Source organism: Rhipicephalus sanguineus, chromosome 2, assembly GCF_013339695.2.
Source record: "Rhipicephalus sanguineus isolate Rsan-2018 chromosome 2, BIME_Rsan_1.4, whole genome shotgun sequence".
Taxonomy (NCBI): domain Eukaryota; kingdom Metazoa; phylum Arthropoda; class Arachnida; order Ixodida; family Ixodidae; genus Rhipicephalus; species Rhipicephalus sanguineus.
Window position 1 is genome coordinate 211,719,517 of NC_051177.1, and position 23,138 is coordinate 211,742,654.

Genomic DNA, 23,138 nt, shown 5'->3' on the forward strand with positions numbered 1-23,138 from the left:
CCTGCGACGCTCCAGCGCGTCGTGGACACCGTGCTGGCCGGATTGAAGTGGCAGACGTGCCTTGTGTATTTGGACGACGTAGTCGTATTTTCCTCGCCCTTCGACGAGCATCTCCGGCGGCTTGAGGCAGTACTTCAAGCAAGCAAGACTTCTGGACTGACCCTGAAGCCAGAAAAGTGCCGATTCGCGTACGACGAGCTCTTGTTTCTGGGTCATGTGATCAGCAAGTCTGGAGTGCGCCCAGACCCGCGGAAAACAGCTGCCATCGCCGACTTCGCGCCACCCACCGACAAGAAGGCCGTGCGCCGATTTCTCGGCTTATGCGCCTATTACAGACGCTTCGTCAAAAACTTTTCACGGATCGCCGAACCACTGACGCTTCTCACGAAGACTAACGTAGAATTCAGGTGGGAAACGGCGCAAGTGCAAGCATTTCGAGAACTTAAACGACGCCTGCAGACGCCACCCATAGTTGCGCATTTCGACGATTCCGCCGATACGGAAATACACACCGATGCAAGCAGCGTAGGACTCGGTGCCGTCCTTGTGCAAAAGACTGACGGGCTTGAAAAGGTTATCAGTTATGCTAGCCGGTCACTATCCAAGGCAGGAGCCAACTACTCCTCAAAAGAAAAGCAATGCCTTACCATCATCTGGACTACGTCAATGTTTCGCCCCTACCTCTATGGGAGGCCCTTCAAAGTTGTCAGTGACCATCACGCCTTATGTTGGCTAGCTAACTTGAAGGACCGTTCAGGTCGTCTCACACGATGGAGTCTGAGGCTTCAAGAGTTCGACATTTCCGTCATGTAAAAGTCCGGACGAAAACACTCTGACGTCTACTGCCTATCTCGTGCCCCCGTTGACGCGCCGCCGCAAGACGACGACGATGACTGCTTCCTCGGAACTATAAGTTCCGACGAAGCAGGGCCTTATGGAGTACCTCGAGTGCAAGACCGCCGTTGTTCCGGAGGTATCCAAGCGAGGAGTGCCGTCGTTTTTCTTACGGAACGTCGTTCTCCTGAGGAAGAACTTCTCGCCACTTCGAACCGACTACCTTCTTGTCGTGCCCTCATAATTGCGACCAGAAGTCCTCCAGGCCCTACACGACGACACGACGGCTGGACACCTAGGTGTTTCCCGCACGCTCGCCAGAATACAGGAAAAATACTACTGGCCACGCCTCGCTGCCGACGTCGCCCACTACGTTAAGACTTGCCGAGATTGCCAGCGACGGAAGACACCGACGACTAGGCCAGCGGGACTCCTGCAGCCAATCGAACCACCTCACCGGCCGTTCCAGCAAATCGGGATGGACCCACTAGGGCCGTTCCCGACGTCGACTTCCGGCAACAAGTGGATCGTCGTAGCAACTGATTACCTCACCCGCTACGCCGAGACAAAGGTCTTGCCCAAAAGCAGTGCCGCCGAGGTAGCCAAGTTCTTTGTGGAGAACATCGTTTTGCGTCACGGCGGCCCAGAAATCATCATCACAGACAGAGGTACCGCCTTTACTCCGGACCTAACTCAGGCGATCTTCAAATACAGCGAGACGAGCCACCGCCGCACCACCGCATACCAATGGCCTCACTGAGCGTCTAAATAAGACCATCGCCGACATGCTGGCCATGTACAGGTCGGTCCACTGTTAAAGGGAACACTCGAATGAGCCCCCTTCATTTTGCTGGCCCCCTCATTCCAAGTGGATGTGGAAACGTTGTTCGTTCAAGGTACTGGTCTGTCAAAGGGGGTCGGAACTGTCAACCACCAGTAGTCTTATGTAAATCTAAGCCACTGTATACGTCGACGTTGAGCACAAGACGTGGGACGCCGCTCTTCCGTACGTGACCTTCGCTTACAACACGGCCGTCCAAAAAACGACGCAGATGACGCCGTACAAGTTGGTCTACGGAAGGAGCCCGGCGACGACGCTCGACGCCATGCTACCCAACGTCACCGACGAAGAAAATCTCGACACCGCCGCTTACTTACAACGTGCCAAAGAAGCTCGACAGCTCGCCCGCCTACGCATCAAGACCCAGCAGCACACTGACAGCTGTCGCTACAATCTTCGACGACGGTTCGTGGAGTACCAGCCCGGCGACCGTGTCTCGGTCTGGACGCCAATGCGACGACGCAGACTGAGCGAGAAACTTCTTCGACGATACTTCTGACCGCACAGGGTACTTCGACGTCTCGGCGCACTCGACTACGAGGTTGTCTCCGACGGCATCACGAACTCTCAGAGGCGCCGAGCTCAGCCCAAGGTCGTGCATGTGGTGCGCCTTAAACCGTACTGTGCTCGTTAACGCACCTGAGGACTATAATGTTTGCTTGCTTTATTAGTTTTCTTTAGTATTGCATGTATTCATGTTCTGTTTTTAAGCATCGGGACGATGCTTTTTCAGAGGGGACATTGCTGCGCGTCTTCTTTTTGCCTGAGTTGAAGCTTCACCCGCATATACTGTGGGCAACGCGCTGCGCAGGCCGCGCCGTGATGTGTAAGAAGCTTTGCGATTGTTTTAGAACGTTCCGTTAAGATTGCGCGCCGCACGCGAATGTTCCAGCTTTGTCGAGAGATAACGCCGCCACCAGTGATATCGCTGGAAAGTTCAATAGCGCCTGTATAAAAGCCCACGCGCTTGACCGCTTGTTAGTTGATCGACGGTGGACGCTCTGTTCGCCGCTATAGGGGTGACGCGCTGGAGTTTTGAGTACTGTGGCGGAGCCTGGTGGCGTGCGCCGAAGTTGCTTGGGTAGTCAAAAATGGACGCCGACCGGCGAGTTACGCAGTTCTCAGTTGCTTTAAGCGTTTTACTTAATTTTGCGCCTAGTTTTCAGGCTCAAAAAGTGCTGAAAACGTACGCAGGAACTTGTCCGCTATGCCTGCAGAGTCTCACATGTTTGACGAGCGATCCCTGCTTCAACAAACCGTGCCGAAAGCAGGTGGTCTGGGCGAAGGCTCGAGCAGCGAGCGGTCCCGAAGCGCGGTCGCCGCCGTTATTGTTGCGTGGTTAATTGCCTCGAACATGGGGGTAAGGATCCTAATGTGCGGTTTTACTGGTTCCCTTGAAAGCCGTACGAAGTGGAGCGACGGAACCGCTGGATGCGTGCCGTCCGACGCGTGAAGTGAGTACGCGAGCAAAACGTGGTTTGCAACGTAACGTGCTGATTACTTTTCGTACGCGCGTGCACGCGTTTATATATGTATATATTCCCTGTGTGCAGTCCAGACGGCACACCGTGGCTGCCGACGGCGATCACGAGGATATGCAGCCGGCATTTCGTGCGAAACGAGAAAAACGATGCCATGAGTCACCCTGCTATGTGCCTACGATTTTTCCGGCAGCTTACAGCCGGCTGCTTCCAGCGGCCGGCTGTAAACATTGCGCGCCGTCGCTTCTCGACCGCCACCGCACGCTGACAGAATTTGACGAATTCCCTAGACGCAAATGTTGAAAATTACGACCGTGCATGGGGGGAAAAAAGTGTTTGCGACTGAATGCGGCAGAAAACGGCACACGACGCGAATGCGCTCATTCGGGCCGCCTCATTCGGGCTGCGCTCATTCGGGCCGCCTTCGTCACTGCACCTTTCTTGATTCCGTTTCGTCGTGTAATGCAAATCATGTCGGCTTTCTTAACAGCAATCTTTTCGTTTATGCACTGTCGTTAATCGCGCGAGCATGCCTCGTAAAACCTAACTCGAGTTCAACGTCGTATGAGATTCGCTGCACTTGCGAGTTGCAGCGCGCCGAAATGCTTCCTTCAATCTCCTGCACGTCGTAAACATACTTGACGTTGACGAGCTTCTTGCGTTTACGCAGATTGCTTGGCCTGAAAAACTCAGCCACGCCAGAAACTGGCCGAGATCCAAAGCGCAGCACAACCGACAGCGGCGGCTCCATTGCGCATCTGAGCTTAGTGCTGCGTGCGGCCGCCTGTCTGACTACTCGAAACCAAAGAACTTGTCGTAGGGGGCGCTTTTTAGCACCGCTTTCGCAGCGCCGCCTGGGCAGCCAGTCAGGCCTATAAGTGCATACCGTGTGTATTGCTGTAAAGTAACTTTCCGTTTCCCGGCCACAAGTTTGGCCAAATAAACCGATCTTGAAAACGACGACTGCTGGCTTCGTCGACGTCACGACCACGTGACAATATATATATATATATATATATATATATATATATATATATATATATATATATATATATATATATATATATATATATATATATAAAGATGAAGTTCACTGGATCTGGTGGCAAATGCCGTTGAAAAATCCTGCCATCTACCCGTAAAGAAAACGCTGAGTAGTATGCGAAGCAGCCATGAGTCGACTGAGAGTTCTGTAAATGTTTTATTTTCTTCATCGCTGTTCATGGTCCTTTTATTCGAGGTTCCCCTGATGTTGTTACTCGTCATATATGACTTTAAGCTCAGGGGAATGTTTTCCCTTGAGTATAATGGCCTTGTGGTCCGTAAAGTATAAAGTTAATGGTTCTTGCTGCAGAGGTTGCAGCTTGAAGTTTGAGAATGCGAGAATGCGCTTCGGCTTCGCGAGCCGGCCGCTTTGGATAGGCTGGGGCACTGCCTACGTCGACGCGACGCCGGGGAGACAGGCCTCGTTGATAAGCTGCTTCATATCTAAGGGTACTTTGCATGACTTATGGCGTAGTGGGTATACTTTGTTGCATCAATGACGAAGATTTATGGCGAAGTGTGTACCTTGCATGATTTATGGCGTAGTGGGTACCTTGTATGATTTACGCTAGAGTACGCGCCACAGTGGAGCGAGCGCTCTATGGCACGTCTATATGTCAGGCAAACATCCTTTCTGCACACCATGCGCGAGCTCTCCGCTCGTGCGAAAACTTCGTTCGCTTCTATCTTCCATATATCTAGTGGCACCGTTTTCTCAGGCAAGTGAGGGAGTGAGAACTTTATTGTGGTCCAAAAGTGGCAGAAGCTGAACGCGACTGGAGGTCCCGCTAGCTCAGCCAGGTGGCTCCACCCAGGAAGGTGCCGGAAGCTGGAGCCTCTCGGCGATGTCCCGGGCCCTCTGGACTGCCAGGAGTTGGTCGTTGAGTTCCATGCTGCGCATGGCAGCCTCCCAGGCGGGTTTATCTGATAATCGTGACCCCGAATTAAAGGGGCACAGCCAGAGCATGTGTTCGAAATTGCAGTGCTCGTGATTACAGTGCTGAGAGTGAGGTGAAAAGTCTGAATCGATTCTGTTTAGCATGGCTGGAGTGATGTACGTTTTTGTCTGTAGTTGGCGTAGTGTGACCGCTTGCGCTTTATTCAATTTAGGGTGTGGAGGGGGGAAGAGCCTGCGCCCTAGTTTGTGAGCTGAGGTGATCTCGTGGAATGATATTAATGGATCTTTGAAGTCTATGCATCCCCGTTCCCGTCCCGTCTGAGATGGCCGGTCACCGCCGCGGGTAGCTAGTTCACGCGCTAGCTGGTGAGCCCTCTCGTTAGGGTTGCCGGTTGGGGAGGATGAGATGTCACCCATGTGGGCCAGGAACCATATGATGTGCGTTAGGGGATCTTCCCCTTCGTTAGCCTCAACAGTCGTCTTATTAACAATGCTTACGGCTGCGGCGGAGACGAAGCCGGATGAAAATGACCTGATGGCAGTTCGTGAGTCTGAAAAGATGGTGACCTCCCTTCTTCGTCCTTGCAGAGCTACCGCGATAGCCGTTCCTCGGCTTCGTGAGTGAAGCCGGTGACCACCGTGGCCGCGTTAACTAGTGATCCCTTGGCATTGACGACTGTGACGACATACGCGTCCTTCTTCCAGTATTTGGCTGCATCAACAAAGAGGGCCGTTGAGCTGGAATCGATTTCCCCAGGATGGCCTCGGCTCTTGCTTTTCTTCGCCCTTCATTGTGTACGGGATGGATATTCCTGGGGACCGGGTCGACGCATATGGCACCTCTTATCGCCGAGGAGATCTTGTCTTTCTCGGGGGCATGAACAGAGGTTGCAGCCCTGCCTCCAGGAGGATCCTGGTGCCTGCTTTTGTGAGGGACAATCGGCAAATTTGAGCTGTTCGTTGAGCTTCAAAGAGCTCCGTTGCTGTGTTGTGCAGTCCGAGCTGCAATAGCCACTCCGTGTTGGTGCTTTTTGGAAGATCAAGAACCCGTTTAACCCCTGTCCTGATAAGGGCATCAATTTTATTGAGCTCCATCTTCTTCAATTTCAAGAAAGGGGCAGCGTAGATAATGTGGCTGATGAGGAACGCATGGAAGGCTTTCATGAGATTGTCCTCTTTAAGCCCTTTCCTCTTGTTGGCAACTCTGTAGATGACCCTGGTGAAGCTGTGAGTACTCTTCTCGATACGTCTGAGTGCCTCAGTGTTGTTATTGCTGTACTTTCCAATTGTCATGCCAAGAACCTTGATTGAGTCACAGATGGGGATTGTTTTTCCGCTTTTGGACCGCAGGCAAATAGCCGCCCCGTCGATCTCCGGCCCCCGTTTCGGGAAACGCTTGTGGAGGAGGAGTTCGGACTTGCTAGGTGACAGCTGTAGCCCCGTGCTAGCCAGAAAGTCTTCCGTGACGCCGAGTGCCCGTTGTAGGTTTCCCTCCAGCTTGCCAAGAGGGCCCTCCGCCTACCATATAGTGATGTCGTCCGCGTATATTACGTGGCCGATTCCCGGAACGTCGGCGAGCCTTTCTGCACACCATGCGCGAGCTCTCCTCTCGTGCCAGCACTTCGTTCTCTTCGTACTGGTCACTCCGGGGGGACAGGCCTCGTTCATAGGCTGCTTCGCATCTAAAAGAGGACGACAAACGTGCGCAACACAAGTTTTCCTGACGAAGGCAGGAGAGCCTGCCTTCGTCAGAGGGAAAGGAGCGAGCTACCCACTACGAGTTTCTATGGCATTATGTACACTTGATGCTGTGGCTGATGACGCTGAAGAACTATGGCTGAGCACTTTGTAATGGGTGTGAAGCTCAAGCCACTCACTCGTTACGTAATCCGCATTGTGTTATGCCTGGTCACTCAGTTAAATAACTTTATTGAGGTCCTGAGGGGCCGATTCCACTCAAGGGGGAGGGTTGTTGCTTTACTCTTCTTCTACAATACCTCTGCTAACGAGATTCCCCACCCGACGTGACGCCTGTATAGCGTCTTTTCGCGTAGTGCTTTCAAGCACCGGCGTGGAACTGTGGCAGAATACTCGACTGCTATGCAGAGAGGCCGGGTTCAAATCCCGCTCGATCCTAATTTTTTTTCCGATTGGAAGCGATATCGGTTAGTGGCACCGGCAGCGACGGCAGCGGCGGACAACTGCGCCATTGAAATCGGCTGGTTTTGTGATCTCATAATAGCATTCGCCGTAAAACAGCCTTAAGTAACGGGGTTCTGAGTACACTGGCTGTTATATGCAACTAGCCTCGCGACGTGCTTTTTCAGAAGGCCGTAACGATGTTCTCAGACCTTCCGATAGTTTAAGCCTTACGCGGTTAACAAGTTTATTGGACATAGCATGTATGCCCACCAGTGACGCATACAAGGAGCTTTAACGGACACACTATTTATGCTAACGGGGGCTAATATATGCTTAAGCACTTAGGTCTCGCTTCATGCCGTCTCTAATGTCTTATTTGCTAATTAAAGTATTAGGACGCCAATAATCAGCCGTTGGTTTGCATAGATATTTGTATAAATAGCTTGGCACTTACAATAGCTGCTTGGATCACAGATTGAGCTCCATCCAACTGAAACAGCAACAAAAAACCGAGTACATATCAGCTCATTATACGTTTTTCACTAATCAGAGCGCTGATGAATGCAATGCGCTTGATTTGCAAATAAGCCACAGCAGACGGCAAGAGTGCATCATCTGGTCCAGAGCCGTATATTCCTTCGGGAATATACGGCTCTGATCTGGTCAGTACAAGTGAACAGTCATTGCCGTTGTCATTCTTCTGGTGCATTCTTCTAGTCAGTCACAAGTAAACAGAGCAGAAGATGCATGATGAACGAACGCTGATTATCGATACGGAGAAGACAGAACGCTGCGTCCCCAGAAGCAGTGATGACGAGATCGTCAAAAGCTTCGGCTCATCGCACTGCCGTAGAACTATTCCTTTTACAGAAAAATGACCGTCAGCCCCCAATTTGCAGCGCTCATTTGCAACCGAAAGCCATGCGGATTTCGGAGAAAGAAAGGTTCCTAGAAAAGGAAAAATTCGTTTTGCTCCTGTATTTATACCAGGAACCATCGTCTATCCGGGGCTTTTAGCTTCTAGTTGATAGCCTCCTTATTATCTCAGAGGGTGGAGCGAACGTTAAGGGGCGGTGATATCGTGGTCGGACAGCCCATGTACGTTTTTCTCGCACCTTTCGCTTCTATGAGGCTATTATTGCTTAGGCACAGTGAATCTGCAAACAGTTTTCGAAAGGAATACGCGAAGCGCAAAGTGTAAACATAAGGGGGCTAGGTTGTGAAAGTTGTGAACTTACTTGGTTCGTTGATCCCGGCACGCATCCGATCGTCATGTTGTCGAAACACTGCGATTTGCATAACAGGAATAGAAAAAAAAAAGAATTAATTGTGGAGGTTTACTTGCATATTTATTTAGTTAGCCCTTACTCATTAAATTAATTTATTTTTTATTGCTACCTGCGGCCTCAAGGACCAAACTGAGTGGGAAGAGATAAGCAGGAAAACGTTGGCAGTTACGTAAAATTTCACGGCAACGTCTTCGCTTTGCAGTGCTCGCTCGCCGTCTATAGTCGGTGACAAGCTAAGAATAAAAAGTAAACTGTACCGCTGTCCATTTGTATTATGCGCGTCCAACTACGGCCGATCTTTACATTGACGTAACGGTTAAGACGAACCAATGAAAAATGCAACATGGCGCCGTTCGCGACGAGAGGCGAGGTACCGCTGCACCGAGACCGAGATCCGTCATTTCGAATTTCCTGCGGTGTTTGTTTCTTCCAGAAGATGTTATTTTCTACTGTTATTCGCACGTACCCAGCATCGTCCTCGCCGGTCGTCATCAGATGCAGTAGAAGCTTGCGACTGTGCCGCGTTTGAAGTGCACCGAAGTGGCAGCAGCTCGGAGTGTTTTAGAACGCTTTAGATCGTTCCGTCGTTTCCGCAGCGTCAATTGCAACACGGCCTTGTGTTCCCTCCATCGCTCGGATACATCAAGCATATCGCCTGAGGGTCACCACGTCAGCGATCGTCGTCGCGTTCATTCGTGTGCAGTGAGGTGAAAGTGAAGTCGGAGTGTGCGCGTCTGTGTACGATTTACCGCCCGCAAAAGCCATGGCATTAGCGTTGCCACATGTGCGCGTGTGTGTGTTGCCTGGAGCTCGCGACATGGGAATCTTGGTGATCTATTGTGATATGCGTCGTGCTGTGCGTATGTGCGAACGAAGCGTGAGAGAAAGAAAGCGACCAACGTAGCCCGTTAGCGCAACACAATGTTAAAGTAAACAAGCCATGGTGTGGAGAATATGCAGTGGTGTGTGATTTATAAGAAGATAATTGTGGTCATATGATGCGTTTGTGATTATGTGACGTGTGTCTATTGGCGCAGTTGCGTCGTATCAACGGAATTTAGTTCCACCAGCCCAGAATGATTTGCTAGGTTGAAGTGCCCGTCGCGTAAGTATCGCGCTCGATGCACGAACGCCTTGCTATGAGAAACGCCGTGAGAAGGTAATCGTTGTCTACAAACCGTGAAATGATGCGCTCGCTATGACACGTCGATTGCATGGATCATGATCGTAACTGAAGTGACGCCGCTAAAACTATTATTGAGTGAAAAAAAAAAAGCTTTTGTTTTTAATGGCGTTGCATCATACTTCACGATATCATATTCGGAATCCTTGTTTTTGTCTAACGTGCGTTTTTTAGCATTTCGCGTGTATTGTGTGCAAGTATTACGCAGTGATAATTTGTTTATATTAAACTCGTGAAACTTATAGTGCATAGACCCTTTTTTTAAGCGCTTATCCCTTCTTGTGAAGCCTCACCCCCTCACTATGCTTCACGAACAAGTGAGGAGGGGGGAGCCGGAGAGCTGGGGCTTGACAATGTACGAAAGGAATGTACTTACTCATTGTGTCCACCGAGATTATCTATGTAGACATCTATATGTTTTCCTTCTTTTTCTTTGAGGATGCATGTGCTTTTTCTATGTCTGAGTGTATATATGTGATCTTTTGGCTCCTGATTTTTTCATTTCTGCATTTTTTCTTTTTTTTTGGCGCTCTGCCTGCACGGAGGACGATGCTATAAAAGCGCATCGAAGCCTCGTAAATTTTCCCTTGATAAAGATCTGTCTCCGATCAAAACGTTGACAAATAAACTCTTTTGAGAAGCGTGTATCCTTTTCCTATTTGTCTTACGGCAACCGATGACAGCCTCTTCACAATCTACGTATACATATACCTTCGCACAGATACACACATATATAGAAGGTAGGGTCCCCTCTTCTAGCAAACGTGGGCCCCCCTGCTGTAATTTCCACTGGGGTGACGCAGTTATGTAATAAATAAATAATAAATTAACTAAAAACTTGAATGTTCAAGGGCTTAAGGGGTAATGGCAGTGCCAGTGCAAGTTGTCGAAGCGAGAAGCTATCCCACGTAAAGCTTTTAGTCAATGCCAATTTAGCCGCGTGCACTTCCTTGGCGTGAACGGCAACGCATGCAATGGCCCCGACAGTTGAACGCCATGTGTGCTACACGCTTTTATTTCGTTGAAACAAGACGTCAGATGAAGCCTTGGCGTCTTCCTCAAACACGATTACAAGCACGGCGACTAGACACGCAAATGCGGTATTTTCGGCAACAGAAAAGTCGAAATTCTCAAAGGTGATCTCAGACCACTTCGCCATACATCGCTTTGAGTCACAGTTGCCATAGTTACAGCAGTCAGTGAAGAAAACTGGCGGCAAGAGTTTCGCAAAAAAATTACAAACGACCTCATTAAACGTGAATAATGTCCCTGTTTTGTTCTGTGAAACCGTAAAATAACGATTCCTTTATTTTAAGTTTTATGTTAAATCTGGCATTCTTTTTTTAATATCATATTATGTACTGCTCAGAAACATCGCCTTTGAGATGTACATTACTTTTTCATATAGACTCCGAGATGAACGCGGCGGGGGTGCGATTTAAACAACACATATATTGTTATGCTGACGCTGAAATCAGTGCCTTCACAATTTACTTTATCTAGCTTTGCTTTCTTTATTTCAATATCAGTGCAGTATTGCAAAATAAGGTTTATATGAGTGAAAATTATTGCCATTGTTTAGGAACTACTTCGTTTGTAGCGCGGAGGCATGCGAAATATGAACACTGCGGCCTCGTGGGCGGAGCTTATATTTATTCTTAGGTTGTCACCGACTATAGTAAATCCATCGTAGCAGAAACACAACTGGCCAACATGTTAGCCTTGAAGTAAACTAACAGAAAAAAGAGTACATGTTACACCTTGCAGCATCGTCAGCGCAAGAAACCTTCGTCTTCTCTGGACCATTTCGATGCGGCCAAAGGCAATACCTTAAGTGTACTTAGATTTATTTGCACGTTAGAATGCAATCAGAATATAGTGCCCACTCTCGCACGATCGTTTTTTTAGTCATATCGTAAATTTTCCACGCAGATATTCCAGAAGAATTTATTATTATTATTATTATTATTATTATTATTATTATTATTATTATTATTATTATTGTTATTATTATTATTATTATTATTATTATTATTATTATTATTATTATTATTATTATTATTATTATTATTATTATTATTATTATTATTATTATTATTATGTCTCGCCTCAGTCGGCGGCGAGACACTGGCCTGTAAACTGATCATCCGTCTTTTGACAGATTTCCTGGTTCTCCTGAAGCTCTTCCTGTTTGGGTGACAAGCTGCTGTTCCATCGACGCCTGCCGATGCTGCTAAGCTATCTTTCAAGCTTGGAACCTGCTTTCCTACAAAACTCACCCGGTTCATCAGGATAAGAAAACGCCCCCTTTGTGGTTCACGCCGTTGCTCCGTACGGGACCTTCGGACGGGCAAGCTGCACTTTCATCGCTACCTGCCGACGCCGCTACGCTACTGTGGAATTCAGCATTTCGCTCATCTGGCAACGTTGGCATTGTTCACCAGGATAATACGCCCACCCTATGCGGTTCGCTTCGCAGCCGGCGGCGAGACACTGGCCTGTAAACTGATCATCTGTCTTTTGACAGGTATATTGTCTCTTGCCACCTCTCACTTACTGTATGCCATTTGCTGCTGACTGCCAAGTTTGTTTGTTTTTTTTTTCTTTTTTCGTTACCAGTTGCTATGAGTGAAGAAGACTTGTGTATTTCATGTCAAAAGACTGTGCCTTGTGACGGTCGATTTACGAAATGTCTCGAATGCAAATATTCCTATCATCTTGGACCTAGCTGCTCAGGCATAGCTCCCAATACATTTACTACTATGGGGCAGTCGAAAAGAGACTGTTGGGTATGCAAAACCTGTAGAACCAACAAAAAGCAAAGTGCTTCTGCTATGTCTTCCGATGCACCGCCAACGCCAAGCAGCAGCGATTCTATTCTAGCTGTTGTCGAAGAAATTAGAGATATGAAAAGAAGTCTAGAAGTTCTGCCTGCACTAAGTCAGAAGGTTGATTCATTCTTGCTTCTAAAGACAGAATTTTTGCAGCTGTCAAGGTCAGTCGCTGACCTTGATGAGTCAGTTTCTTTTCTTTAAAAGCAATATGATACCACATGCGAACAGCTCATGTCATCAGAGGGCGCTGCAGTAAACAGAGACAGAAAATTGAGAAAACTGAACGAAACTGTCGAGGCTCAGGCTAAAATTTTACATCGTTTACAACAGGAGCAAAACGAATCCGGCCAATACAGTAGACTGTCCAGTTTGGAAATTCATGGCTTACCAGTCACCCAAAATGAAAATTTGAAAGAAATGCTCATAGATCTTGCTGTGAAACTTGAACTGCATGATTTTTCTGATAATGATGTGGTTGCCGTGCACCGCCTTCCTGGCAAGCAGGATTCTTCTCCAACAGTTCTGGTGCGCTTTTGAAATGTCGCTATTAGAGCGAGCGAGCGAGGAACTTTATTCAAAAAGACCGAAGGGATCGGGATCAGGGGTGGAAGCGAAGAGGCTCCATCGGGCCTGGGCCGTAGCGGAGGAGCTACATCTTCCCGTGCCGACCTGGGTGGAGCCACCGACCGGGTGAAGAGATGTCGTTATGAGAGAAAAATGGTTTAATAGGCGTGGTAAACTGCGAGAGTTGTGCCTCTCTAAAGTGCTGCCGAAACTTTTTTTCAATGACAACCTAACAAAGATCAACCGACATCTGTTCTGGCTTGCTAGGTCGGCGGGCAAGGAAAACAACTAGAAATTTGTTTGGGTGAGAGCGGGCAAAATATTTGCCAAGAAGGATGAGGACGCTTCACTCATTCGAATAATCAGTGAAGCTGATATTGAAATGATAAAATGAATGTGGTTCCATCTGCTCCGCTTGTATTTTCCAACTTCGATACCTTTAGGAGCAGCTTCGGTCCTAACTCTGATTCAGATTTTACTTTGGTTAACGTAAATATACTGGGAGGAGTTCAAAAGGTTGGCAGAAGACGCAAACACATACGTGGATGTTTTTGTACTCACTGAAATTAACGTTCCAGATGCAATCCTGCATTTATTTGGGCTGAAAGGTTTCACCGCTAAATTCTTGACTCGAGAGCTGCGTAGAGGTAATGGTATTGTTGTTTTTGTGAATGATAAGTAAACTGTTTCTGAAGTTAACGTTAGTTTCACCCATGCTGAAGTCTTTACTTTAAAGTTTTGTTCCTTCCATATGTGTCTTACTTTGTTAGCAATCTACCGCCCCCCTAATACTAGTGTCAGTTGCTTTATTCTAGTACATGAAGCTGTCTTGAAGCGTTTTAGTTGTGAAGAAACATTTTGCATCACGGGTGACTTGAACATTGATATTTTATGTCCAGGACAAACCCAAGTGTCTGATTATCTTTTATCTCTGTCAGCTTTCGGCCTGGAAAACACAGTTACAGCTTTTACACGAGAAGAAGTCGTAAGCGGTCAAATAAAACGCTCTTATTTGGACCATATAGCAGTACGAGCGCCGAATCACACTCTGACCTCCTATGTCCTAGCGCAACGCCTAGCAGACCATTATTTTACTTCCTGCCGCTTTTCTTCGAAAATACTGCCTTCTGCCTCTTGCTGTTTTAAAGCGGACAGCTGCCGTAAAGAAGCCCCGCCACGGTGGTCTAGTGGTTATGGCGCTCGACTGCTGACCCGAAGGTCGCGGGATCGAATCCCGGCCGCGGCGGCTGCATTTTCGATGGAGGCGAAAATGTTTGAGGCCCGTGTACTTAGATTTAGGTGCACGTTAAAGAACCCCAGGTGGTCAAAATTTCCGGAGCCCTCCACTACGGCGTCTCTCATAATCATAGCGTGGTTTTGGGACGTTAAACCCCAGATATTATTATTATTATTAGCTGCCGTAAAGAAATGGGTGTGTCAGTTATTGATCAAGGCAAATTGGACTCGTTAATAAAAGAGTTCGATTGGTCTTCTCTTATTGTTTCTGGTTCCCCTGTGTAAGTATATGATAGGTTTTGCTCGAAAATACGTAGTCACAACTGGCTGTCGCCAGATATTTTGGAAGCAATCGCTGACAGAGACTTGCTTTGGAAACGGTTTAAACACTCCCCTGGTAAAGCAGAACTTGGTATCAACTACAAAATCGCAAGGAATAAAGTGGTTGCCCTTGTCCGATCCGCAAAACGACGATACTTCCATCATCAGTTTCAGTTATCTGCCAGAAACCCGGCGCGGATGTGCTCACTGATAAACCACTTTCGAGCTAAAGAAAATAGCTATGCTAAACCTACTGATGCGTTTACTGGTGACCCTGCGCATACAGCTGATCTTTTTAATCGCCACTTCACAAATGTGTCTGGTGGACTTTCTTCGGCGCCGAAAGGCCGTTCTAGCTTAAATAATTGAACACCTGCCTCCAACTTCCTTCGGACTTTAACAATAGACGAACTCGCTAGAATAGTTTCCGGCTTCAAAAGGCAGAAACCAGCAGGTATTGATTCAAAATAATTAATTGTTGGGCTAGTTGGTTCAACATGTAGAGCAGGTATTGATGGTATCTCTGTATCTTTACTGCAGCGGAATCTGGACGCACTGTCACAGATTCTGCTTTTCATGCTTAATGGATTCCTGGAGACAGCTTCTATATTCAGCATCGAATTTCAAGGTCGAAATCGAAACTGACGGCGCCCGGCGCGCACAAAGCGCGGCGGAACACTAGAAAGGCACGTGACAGGGAAGTGACGAATTTCGAATGCAGGCGCGCCGAAGCAGAATATGGTCAGAAAAATCAGCAGGCATTCTGACAGACACAAGTAGATAGCTTAATGTTTGCGTGCGGTGGGCGGTGCTCATCTCTTTCTTTCTGTAACTATAAAGGGGCGCGAAAAATATTTCGCCTGTCAGCAAGAAAAAGCGCCGCAATGGCTGCCGCCGAGTTTTATACGTACCAGACAAAGAAAGGTTGATATTGCGATTTTCTTTTACGCAGTTTGAAAGAAACGGATAAGCACCAAACACTACGCTCAAAAGTAAGGCGATGCGCAGGCGCACTGCGATGACTAGCAGCTTTTCACGAAAACACATGGCCGCGGCGCGCCTTCATTCAAATTTCGTCACTTCCTTGTGACGGGTAGCTCCGGTCTGACGTAGCAGAGCGGTGGCTCTTCTTGCACGCCTTGCGCGATCAGTTTCGATTTCACCCTTGAAATTCGATGACGAATATCTCGAGCTACGCGCAACCTTTGTGATTTCTAAAAAATACGTATGCCATAAATTGGCACGCACTACAACTTTGTAATATAAACACCTGCCCTCAAGTGAATAATTAAAAAGTTAATTAAGTAGTTTTTGTTAATTCGTCGCACAAGTGTCATTTTAACTGCGGCAAGTATTGGCGGCGAGGAGTTACGGAGTCGCCCTCTATCGGACGCGCCTCGATTGCGTGCTAGGCAGGATGCCGCCGGCGCGCGCCCCATAGGTTTTGCTGTCGGCGCTCTACAAAATCACCTCGCGGAAGCCGTACGGGACATTTCTGCAGGTACTTTCGAAAATAAAATATGTTCTTTGCTGTCAAACGAATAACTTTCGACGAACAGAAAGCACAAGATCGTTTACAGTCGCTGTTTCTTTGCAAAAAAAAAAAACCGCCAGGCCTGCGCTGAAACCGCAGCACAGTCACAGCGAATGCTGGAAGAACGGCGTTTCTAGAGCCCGTTAAGCTCTCTTGGGGCTACAATACAAGTACACTAGAAAGGTACCCACTACGCCATAAATCACAATATTTGTGAAGTTGGGAAGCACCTACTAAGCCATTATTCGTCATTCTGCGGAGAAGCGAGGCACCAGCTACACGTCTGTAAGGCATTATGTGCACTTTGTTGACGCGACGACTGATGACGATGAAGAATTATGGCTCAGCCCTTTGTAATGGGTTGGAATCTTTAAACGGCCCACCAGTTATGTAATTTGCATTGGGTGACGCGCGGTCGCTATTTCCCTCTCCCGTCATGCTGTATAACATACGCTGACGTGGGAGGGAGACGGGGGGAGGCGAAGAACTTTACTGAGACCCCGAGGAAATGGATCATGCGCTTATGGGCCTCCTTGGCAACCAATACAAGTGCACTTGTGAGGAACCAACTACGCTATAAATCATTGTAATTTTACTGAGACCCCGAGGAAGTGGATCATGCGCTTATGGGCTTCCTTGGAAACCAATACAAGTGCACTTGCGAGGAACCCCCTACGCTATAACTCATTGTAATTTTTGAGAAGTAGGGCAGCAGGCGCTGTGCCATTTTTCGTCATTCTACGGAGAGCGTTGGTACCTGCTAAACACATGTAAGGCATTATGCGCACTTTGTTGATGCTGTGGCTGATGACGATGAAGAATTATGGCAGAGCCCTTTGTAATGGGTTGGAAGTATTCAACAACCTACTCGTTGCGCAATTCGCATTGTGTGACGCCTGATTACAGAATTCGCGTTGTGCGACGCTTGGTGCCTATTTTACTCTTCTACCACGCTATATTGCATATGCTAATGTGGTTCCTTCCCAACACGAAGCCTGTATAGGACTTTTTTGCAAAGCAGTTTCAAGCACCGGCATGCCTCAGAGGTTGAATACTGGGCTCCCACGCAGAGGGCCCAGGTTCGAACCTCGTTCCATCCTGGAATTTTTTTCTTATTTCGTTTTTTTTTATTTCGAGCGATACTGGTTACGGACACCGGCGGCGGCGGCGGCGGCGGACAACTACGGCGCCAAAAACGGCCGGTGAAATGATCTCATAACAGCTTTCGCTGTAAAAACGGAGCGCCCGCTTCACAAGATCACCGCGATAAAGGATAAAGACCCCTGAGCCGGCTTCTTGCGTAAAAGGTATAGTCAGTCGCTGAGTGCAAATTGTGTGAAATATCTCGTTAGAGTAGACTGCCTGTATAACAAAGCGGAGCATTAGAGAATAGATGCGAAGCCGGAGCACTTGCACGATCGCGTTCCGTTGGCGTTCGTTGGGCATGCTACCGAGCTCGCGTCGTGGAATGCGAAGAGCGACGCTACGCGCGTCGTATCTTCCATCTAGCCTGGCCGTTAATTCTCACAGGGCGAGCGGGGAACGCGGTCAACAGGCGGGCGAGAGGGGGCAGCCTAGGAGAGGAGAGAGAAGCGGAGGGGACGCGCATGCGCTCGAGCTCATCGCGGCGTTGCGCAGGAGAGAATTTCGGCATGTCTAGCCCGCGTTTCAGAGGAAGAGTGGAAAGGGGAAGTGGAGAGGGGTATGGGAGAGGGGAAGGGGAGAGGGTGGGTGGAGAGGGGAAATGGGAGAAAGTAGATGACAGGGGGAATGGTGAGGGGGAGTGAAGAGGAGGTGTGTGGAGAGGGTATGCGCATGCGCAGTAAGGGTGGTCACGCCGCACACCACCACAGGATTGAGCTCCGCCTAAGATACTTCGCATCTAAAAAGCTTCAAGCCGGCGATCGCGCGGGTTCGCGGCGACTGACGGTGCCTCTGCATGTATGAGCGTCTGCATGTATGTTCGTACTGATGGTTTCACTTTTGCTACGAACGCGTTTTGGCACCGCGCTGTGAACTTTAGGCTGCAAAATATGAGAATTTGTGAGTACACAAACAATACTGTTGCGCGGACGCTATCAGAGCAGTTCAAAAACAATTTCGTTACAACTACGGCTTCGGTACGCATGGCAGCTTTGTGATGTGCCGTCCCGACGATTCAGTGTCTTTATTTCGGTCTAAATTCAAGTACGTTTCAGTGTCATTTGACAAATTGTCTCGTACTGTGTATCGATCGGTTTTCTCAACGGGCAAATGCCGCTGCTTCTGTTTCTTTATTCAGTGCATTCGTTTCGTTTGGTGCTCACACAAAACGTGGCACATGCGACGCGTTTTTTTAATGCTCCTTAATAATCGCTCCATTTGCATTCCAGTGAACTTGCCACTCTCTGTCATCAACATATTTATAGACCAAAGCTTCATCACTTCTAGATTGCTGGTGGAAGGATTAGTAGTCTACGAGACCGAGCATGTAGTAGCATGCAACGCCAAGGAAACGAAAGAAAATACAGTAACGTTCGCCGGACTTGTTCTGCAAACGTCGGCTGTGAACTAGGACCCACGCGAACTTGAAATAGCGGTGAATAAAATAGAAGTTATTGCAGCAACCAGCAGCCGCAAAACAGGATAGTAATTATTTGGCGAGTACCCCAGCAATTTTGGCAGCAGTGTCGTGTCTAACGCCAGCAGGGTGGCATCTTTCCCAAGTAAATAAATGAAAAATGTGCACCACCAAGCATAAAAATAGGTTCGTCCCGTGTGAAGATAGCGTCGTGTATTGTATTCCTCTATCTTGTCACAGTGAATATGTCGGGCAGACCGGAAGGTGCCTTAAAGGGCCCCTCACCAGGTGACATAGCGAATTTTAGTTAGACATTGGAAGTTTTTGCGAGCCCAATAAAGAGCATTATGCCACAAGAATTTTTCTGATCGGTCCGTTAGAAGCCGAGAAAAAGAATAATTTGTAGCGGCGCGAAACCATGATGAGAGGAGGCGAGCTGCAAACCCTTTCCGCTCGCCCCGCGTAGCCATCGCAAGCCAAATCCCTTCCCTGCCCTCTTCGGCACGCGAGCGGAGGATCACATAATGCATACGCATGGAAACGTCATGCGCACACAATGCCACGAGCGCATGACGTGCCCGAACCAGCCCGAGCCCCCGAGACGCGAGCGGTGTTGCGGCGGCGTTCTTTGCGCTTCACTTGTGCAAGTTATGCCGAATGCGTCCTGGCCGATCACTTGGCTTTCAACCTATTACTGAGCACGAAGTCTGCGATATTATGAACATCTGGTTGGACGCGTGAGGATAAATGAGCCTAATGATCGCTCGAACGCGGTAGAAAATTAGTTTCGTTGTAAAGGGTGGCGTCTGCACAATGCGCAAAGCAAAGCGCGAGTACACGAAAGCGTGCGAAACGGAGGTAGATGAGTCTCGAATCTCGCGACGATTCGTAGTAAAAATGAAAAAAGAAGACGCAGACATTCCGTTTGTGTGTTTTATTATTGCTCTCAAGTTTTAATCATCCACTGAAGCAACAAATCACACAAACTACACGCCGTGTCAAATAATTATCGCAGTGTCACATGCTACTATTGGCGACGTCAGAGCACAGTCGTCTACATAGAGGAGTGACATCACAGCATTACCATCTACGTAGGGCCATTCCACCATGTACGTCATCCCCTTAATCTCCGGGCGCGCGGCCGCGAGAAGAAGGGCAAGCGGCGTTCAGCTTGAAATTCGGCCCATTTACGCGGCGCGTAGCGTTGCAAATTTTGAGAGACGTAATCGTGAATGCCCAGTGCATGCATTGCGCTTGTCAGCTCAAAATTGTCAAACCTGGTGAGAGGCCCTTTAATGAACGTCTTAAGGAACACCGGTACAATGTAGACAGGGCTATCAGTGGGCATTTAGGAATTCATTGTCGGGATTGTGGGTGCCGGCCTCTTTTCGATCACACACGTGTGCTCGCGAGAAACAAAAATAGGATAGCGCGCGAAATCATAGAAGCCCAGGAAATTTGGAAACGTGGTGAAAAGTGTATCAGTGTTGCGTCGCTTGCCCTTTCGAGCAAGGAAAGTGAATTTTTATCTCAAAACATGTGATATCGATAATGGGTTGCTGTTCCTTTGACTGATTTTGTATACCTCGTCTGCTCTGTTCTTCCTTTTTTCCTGTAAAAATGCGCATATATATTGCCGTGGCAGGAAAATAAAAAGCCAGTTGTAAGTTCAGCGCTGTGTGTGTCTCTTCTTTGCTCGTCCTCGTTGTATGCGCTGTGAAACCTTTTGAAATAAATGAGGCTCCAAGAAAATGGATGGGATTGAAGGGGCCCAACGTGAGTTTGAGAGTGGCGCAAATAAATTTGGGCTTTTTAGCACATTGTGTTTGCGTCAGGGGAACGCAAGCTGGACTGAAATAATGTTATTGCCAACATAAATGCAGCACACAGCCGCAGCATTTGACTCTCGCTAGTCCACCAGCAAACGTCGCGTAGCTTATGAAGGCGAAAGCCAGATGCCTCTTCAAACGGGAAGATTGACTGTCGCGGAGTCAAGACAAGTGACGCAAAAATAATCGTCACGTGATGACGTCACCATATGATGTCATCATGACGTCACATATCTCCTAAATTTGTAACTTCATTATGACATCACCATGACGCGACATAACGTGATGTCACATGATGACGTATTCACACGACATGGTTCCTTTGCATTGCCTCTGTGATTGGCCCACCAATCACGGAGGCAATGCAAAACGTCGAAAGCCCTAGATGCTTCATCAAACGGGAAGATTGCCCGTCGGCGTCCCGCGTCGGCGGCGTCCAACACAAGTGATGCAAAAAATAATCGTCACGTGATGGCGTCATCATATGACGTCACAGATCACCAAAATATGTAGCGTCATTATGATGTCACATAACGTGACGTCACATGATGACGTATTCACACGTCATGGTCGCTTTGCATTGCCTGCGTGATCCGTCACGGAGGCCGCGGAAAACCGCTTTAGGTGCAGAATCCTTTTGGAGAGGGGCGCGGGAGAATCAATACACCGACTGACAAGAAGATGGCTTTCGCCTTCCAGTCATCTTTAACGAATGCATAAGGGACCCTGTGAGTTTTTTTACTCAACGTATCTAAACAATGACTTGCGCATCTGCAGCCGATTTTGTGGACGCTGAGCACGGGGCCGATGATCAAGAGGTCGCACGGGAGGGTTCTGAGTTGGTATCGCACGTGGTAAAAGGTAGCGCCTTTTCTATACTGTGGCAGATAAGCATCATTTGCCGGCGGGAAGCGCGCGTGAGCCATAGTCTCAGTGCGCGCAGCCTGCTACTCAGCAAACATTGCAGGCCCGATGCAGTAGCGAAAGTCTTCGCCGCGGAAGTGCTTGTTGTACACAAGACTCATAGCCGATGGCTACTTGCCGGTTCTTAGCTTTATAACCTATGCTTCACGCGGTTTCTTGTCCCGCGGGTACCGGTGCAGGCTGACACTGGGCTCCGTTGCGTAAGCCCGGCACTGCGGCACCGAGCGGTACAGCCCCATGTTCGTCGCCTTCGGAGGCAGCCACTCTATTACAATGGTTTTAGTTGAGTAGAAAATGCGAGAAAACTTCCGTATTTGAACAGACCGCAGCGCATGTGGGACTTGAAATTCGTTTTCAAAGCACGCGGCAACGCTCCACAAGCAGCCGACGCGGCCGCTGAAACCACGTGATCCTGCCAAGCGCGTCACGTCGACGGTGGCGCCGGCGTTTCCAGTGGTGGGCCTCGAGGCCAATTTCCGCCTCGACGTGGAGTTAATGTGCGAAAACGGCGGGAGCCTTACTGTAATAGGATTTTTATTAAAAAATCTGTATTGCCTAAAAAAAAGCACAATGTATATACGCAACAAAAGCTGCGAGAGATCTGCTTACCTTGTCGAGGTTACCGATGGATGGTAGACTGACAGTGACAGAGGCAGCGCAGAGATCATTCTCGGTGGAACCGAGACCACAGCCGTTTGCACCGCAAAGGTTCATGCTGCCCAGGTCTCCCAGCAAGGGGAGAAATACGGGAAAATCGAAGCCACCTGAAAAATATGCCCCGAAAGTGAGCAACAGAAAACGTCGTATTAATTAATCCGGTATGCCCTCAAGTAACGACTGCACCCGGCAGCCAAGTCATTGCGCCGTCATAAATATTGTAACACTTGACGCAGTAGTGAAAATGAGCATGCACGCCAAGATGTCTTAGCGTCGGCACGAGGCCACGCGTTCCATTCCTGGTCAGGGCGCGCTGCACATACTCCCGCCGTCTTCTCCTCTACTGCACTCTTCGCACTCCGTATAGACGCTGGCTAACCAATCCAAGGGCCTTCTCTCTCCCTACTTCGCTCAGTATTGTTTTACCAAGCAAGGGTGACTGGGAAAAAAAGAACTGTACTTACCAAGAAGGCCCTTGGCTGGCAACAGCTCGGTCACAAGCGGCAGAATATTGATGATGACATCATGAGGAGCGTGCTTGAAGATTCCTTCAACAGCGCACTGTGAATGAGAGGTGCAGCCAATTTCAGTAAGAGCCGCTGAATTTTCCTTCCACTTAGTGCACTCAAGTACATGCTGCTGCGCCACATGCACTACGCGTCACTCATTTAGGGCAAAATTCGAGACTTTTTTTCTCGTGTATTGCATTTGAATCAACGCTCGGCTTTCGCAAAGATGACTCAAGAATGGCACCGAATTCTTATGTGTCTTTGCTGTGATGCTTTCAAGGGAGTATATTTCCCTTCACGTTCGGCACATACCGCAGTAGAAACACGAAATGTCGCCTTCCTCGGCTAAGAATCGCCGCTCCGAGACGGCCGAAGAGCAAGTTCTCACACTCGTGCACAAAACTAAGCTTGACCACGGTATTACTTCAAACTGCTCTTGGGTCATGTTAAATAGAATA

General features: G+C 48.5%; 1 protein-coding gene across 1 annotated transcript in view; it reads right to left on the reverse strand.

Annotated features, from left to right (window-relative positions):
• The window catches only part of LOC119384049 (uncharacterized), a 55,594-nt gene extending 33,320 nt beyond the window's left edge, over positions 1-22,274 (reverse strand). Inside the window, exons 1-3 of the mRNA XM_037652338.2 lie at positions 22,124-22,274; positions 8,479-8,526; positions 7,695-7,730 (exon numbers count right to left, since the gene is read on the reverse strand). Of these exons, the coding sequence (XP_037508266.2) occupies positions 7,695-7,730; positions 8,479-8,526; positions 22,124-22,228 (189 nt within the window). The 5' untranslated portion in view covers positions 22,229-22,274. The remainder of the gene's footprint in view (positions 1-7,694; positions 7,731-8,478; positions 8,527-22,123) is intronic.
• Between the last annotated feature and the right edge of the window lie 864 nt (positions 22,275-23,138).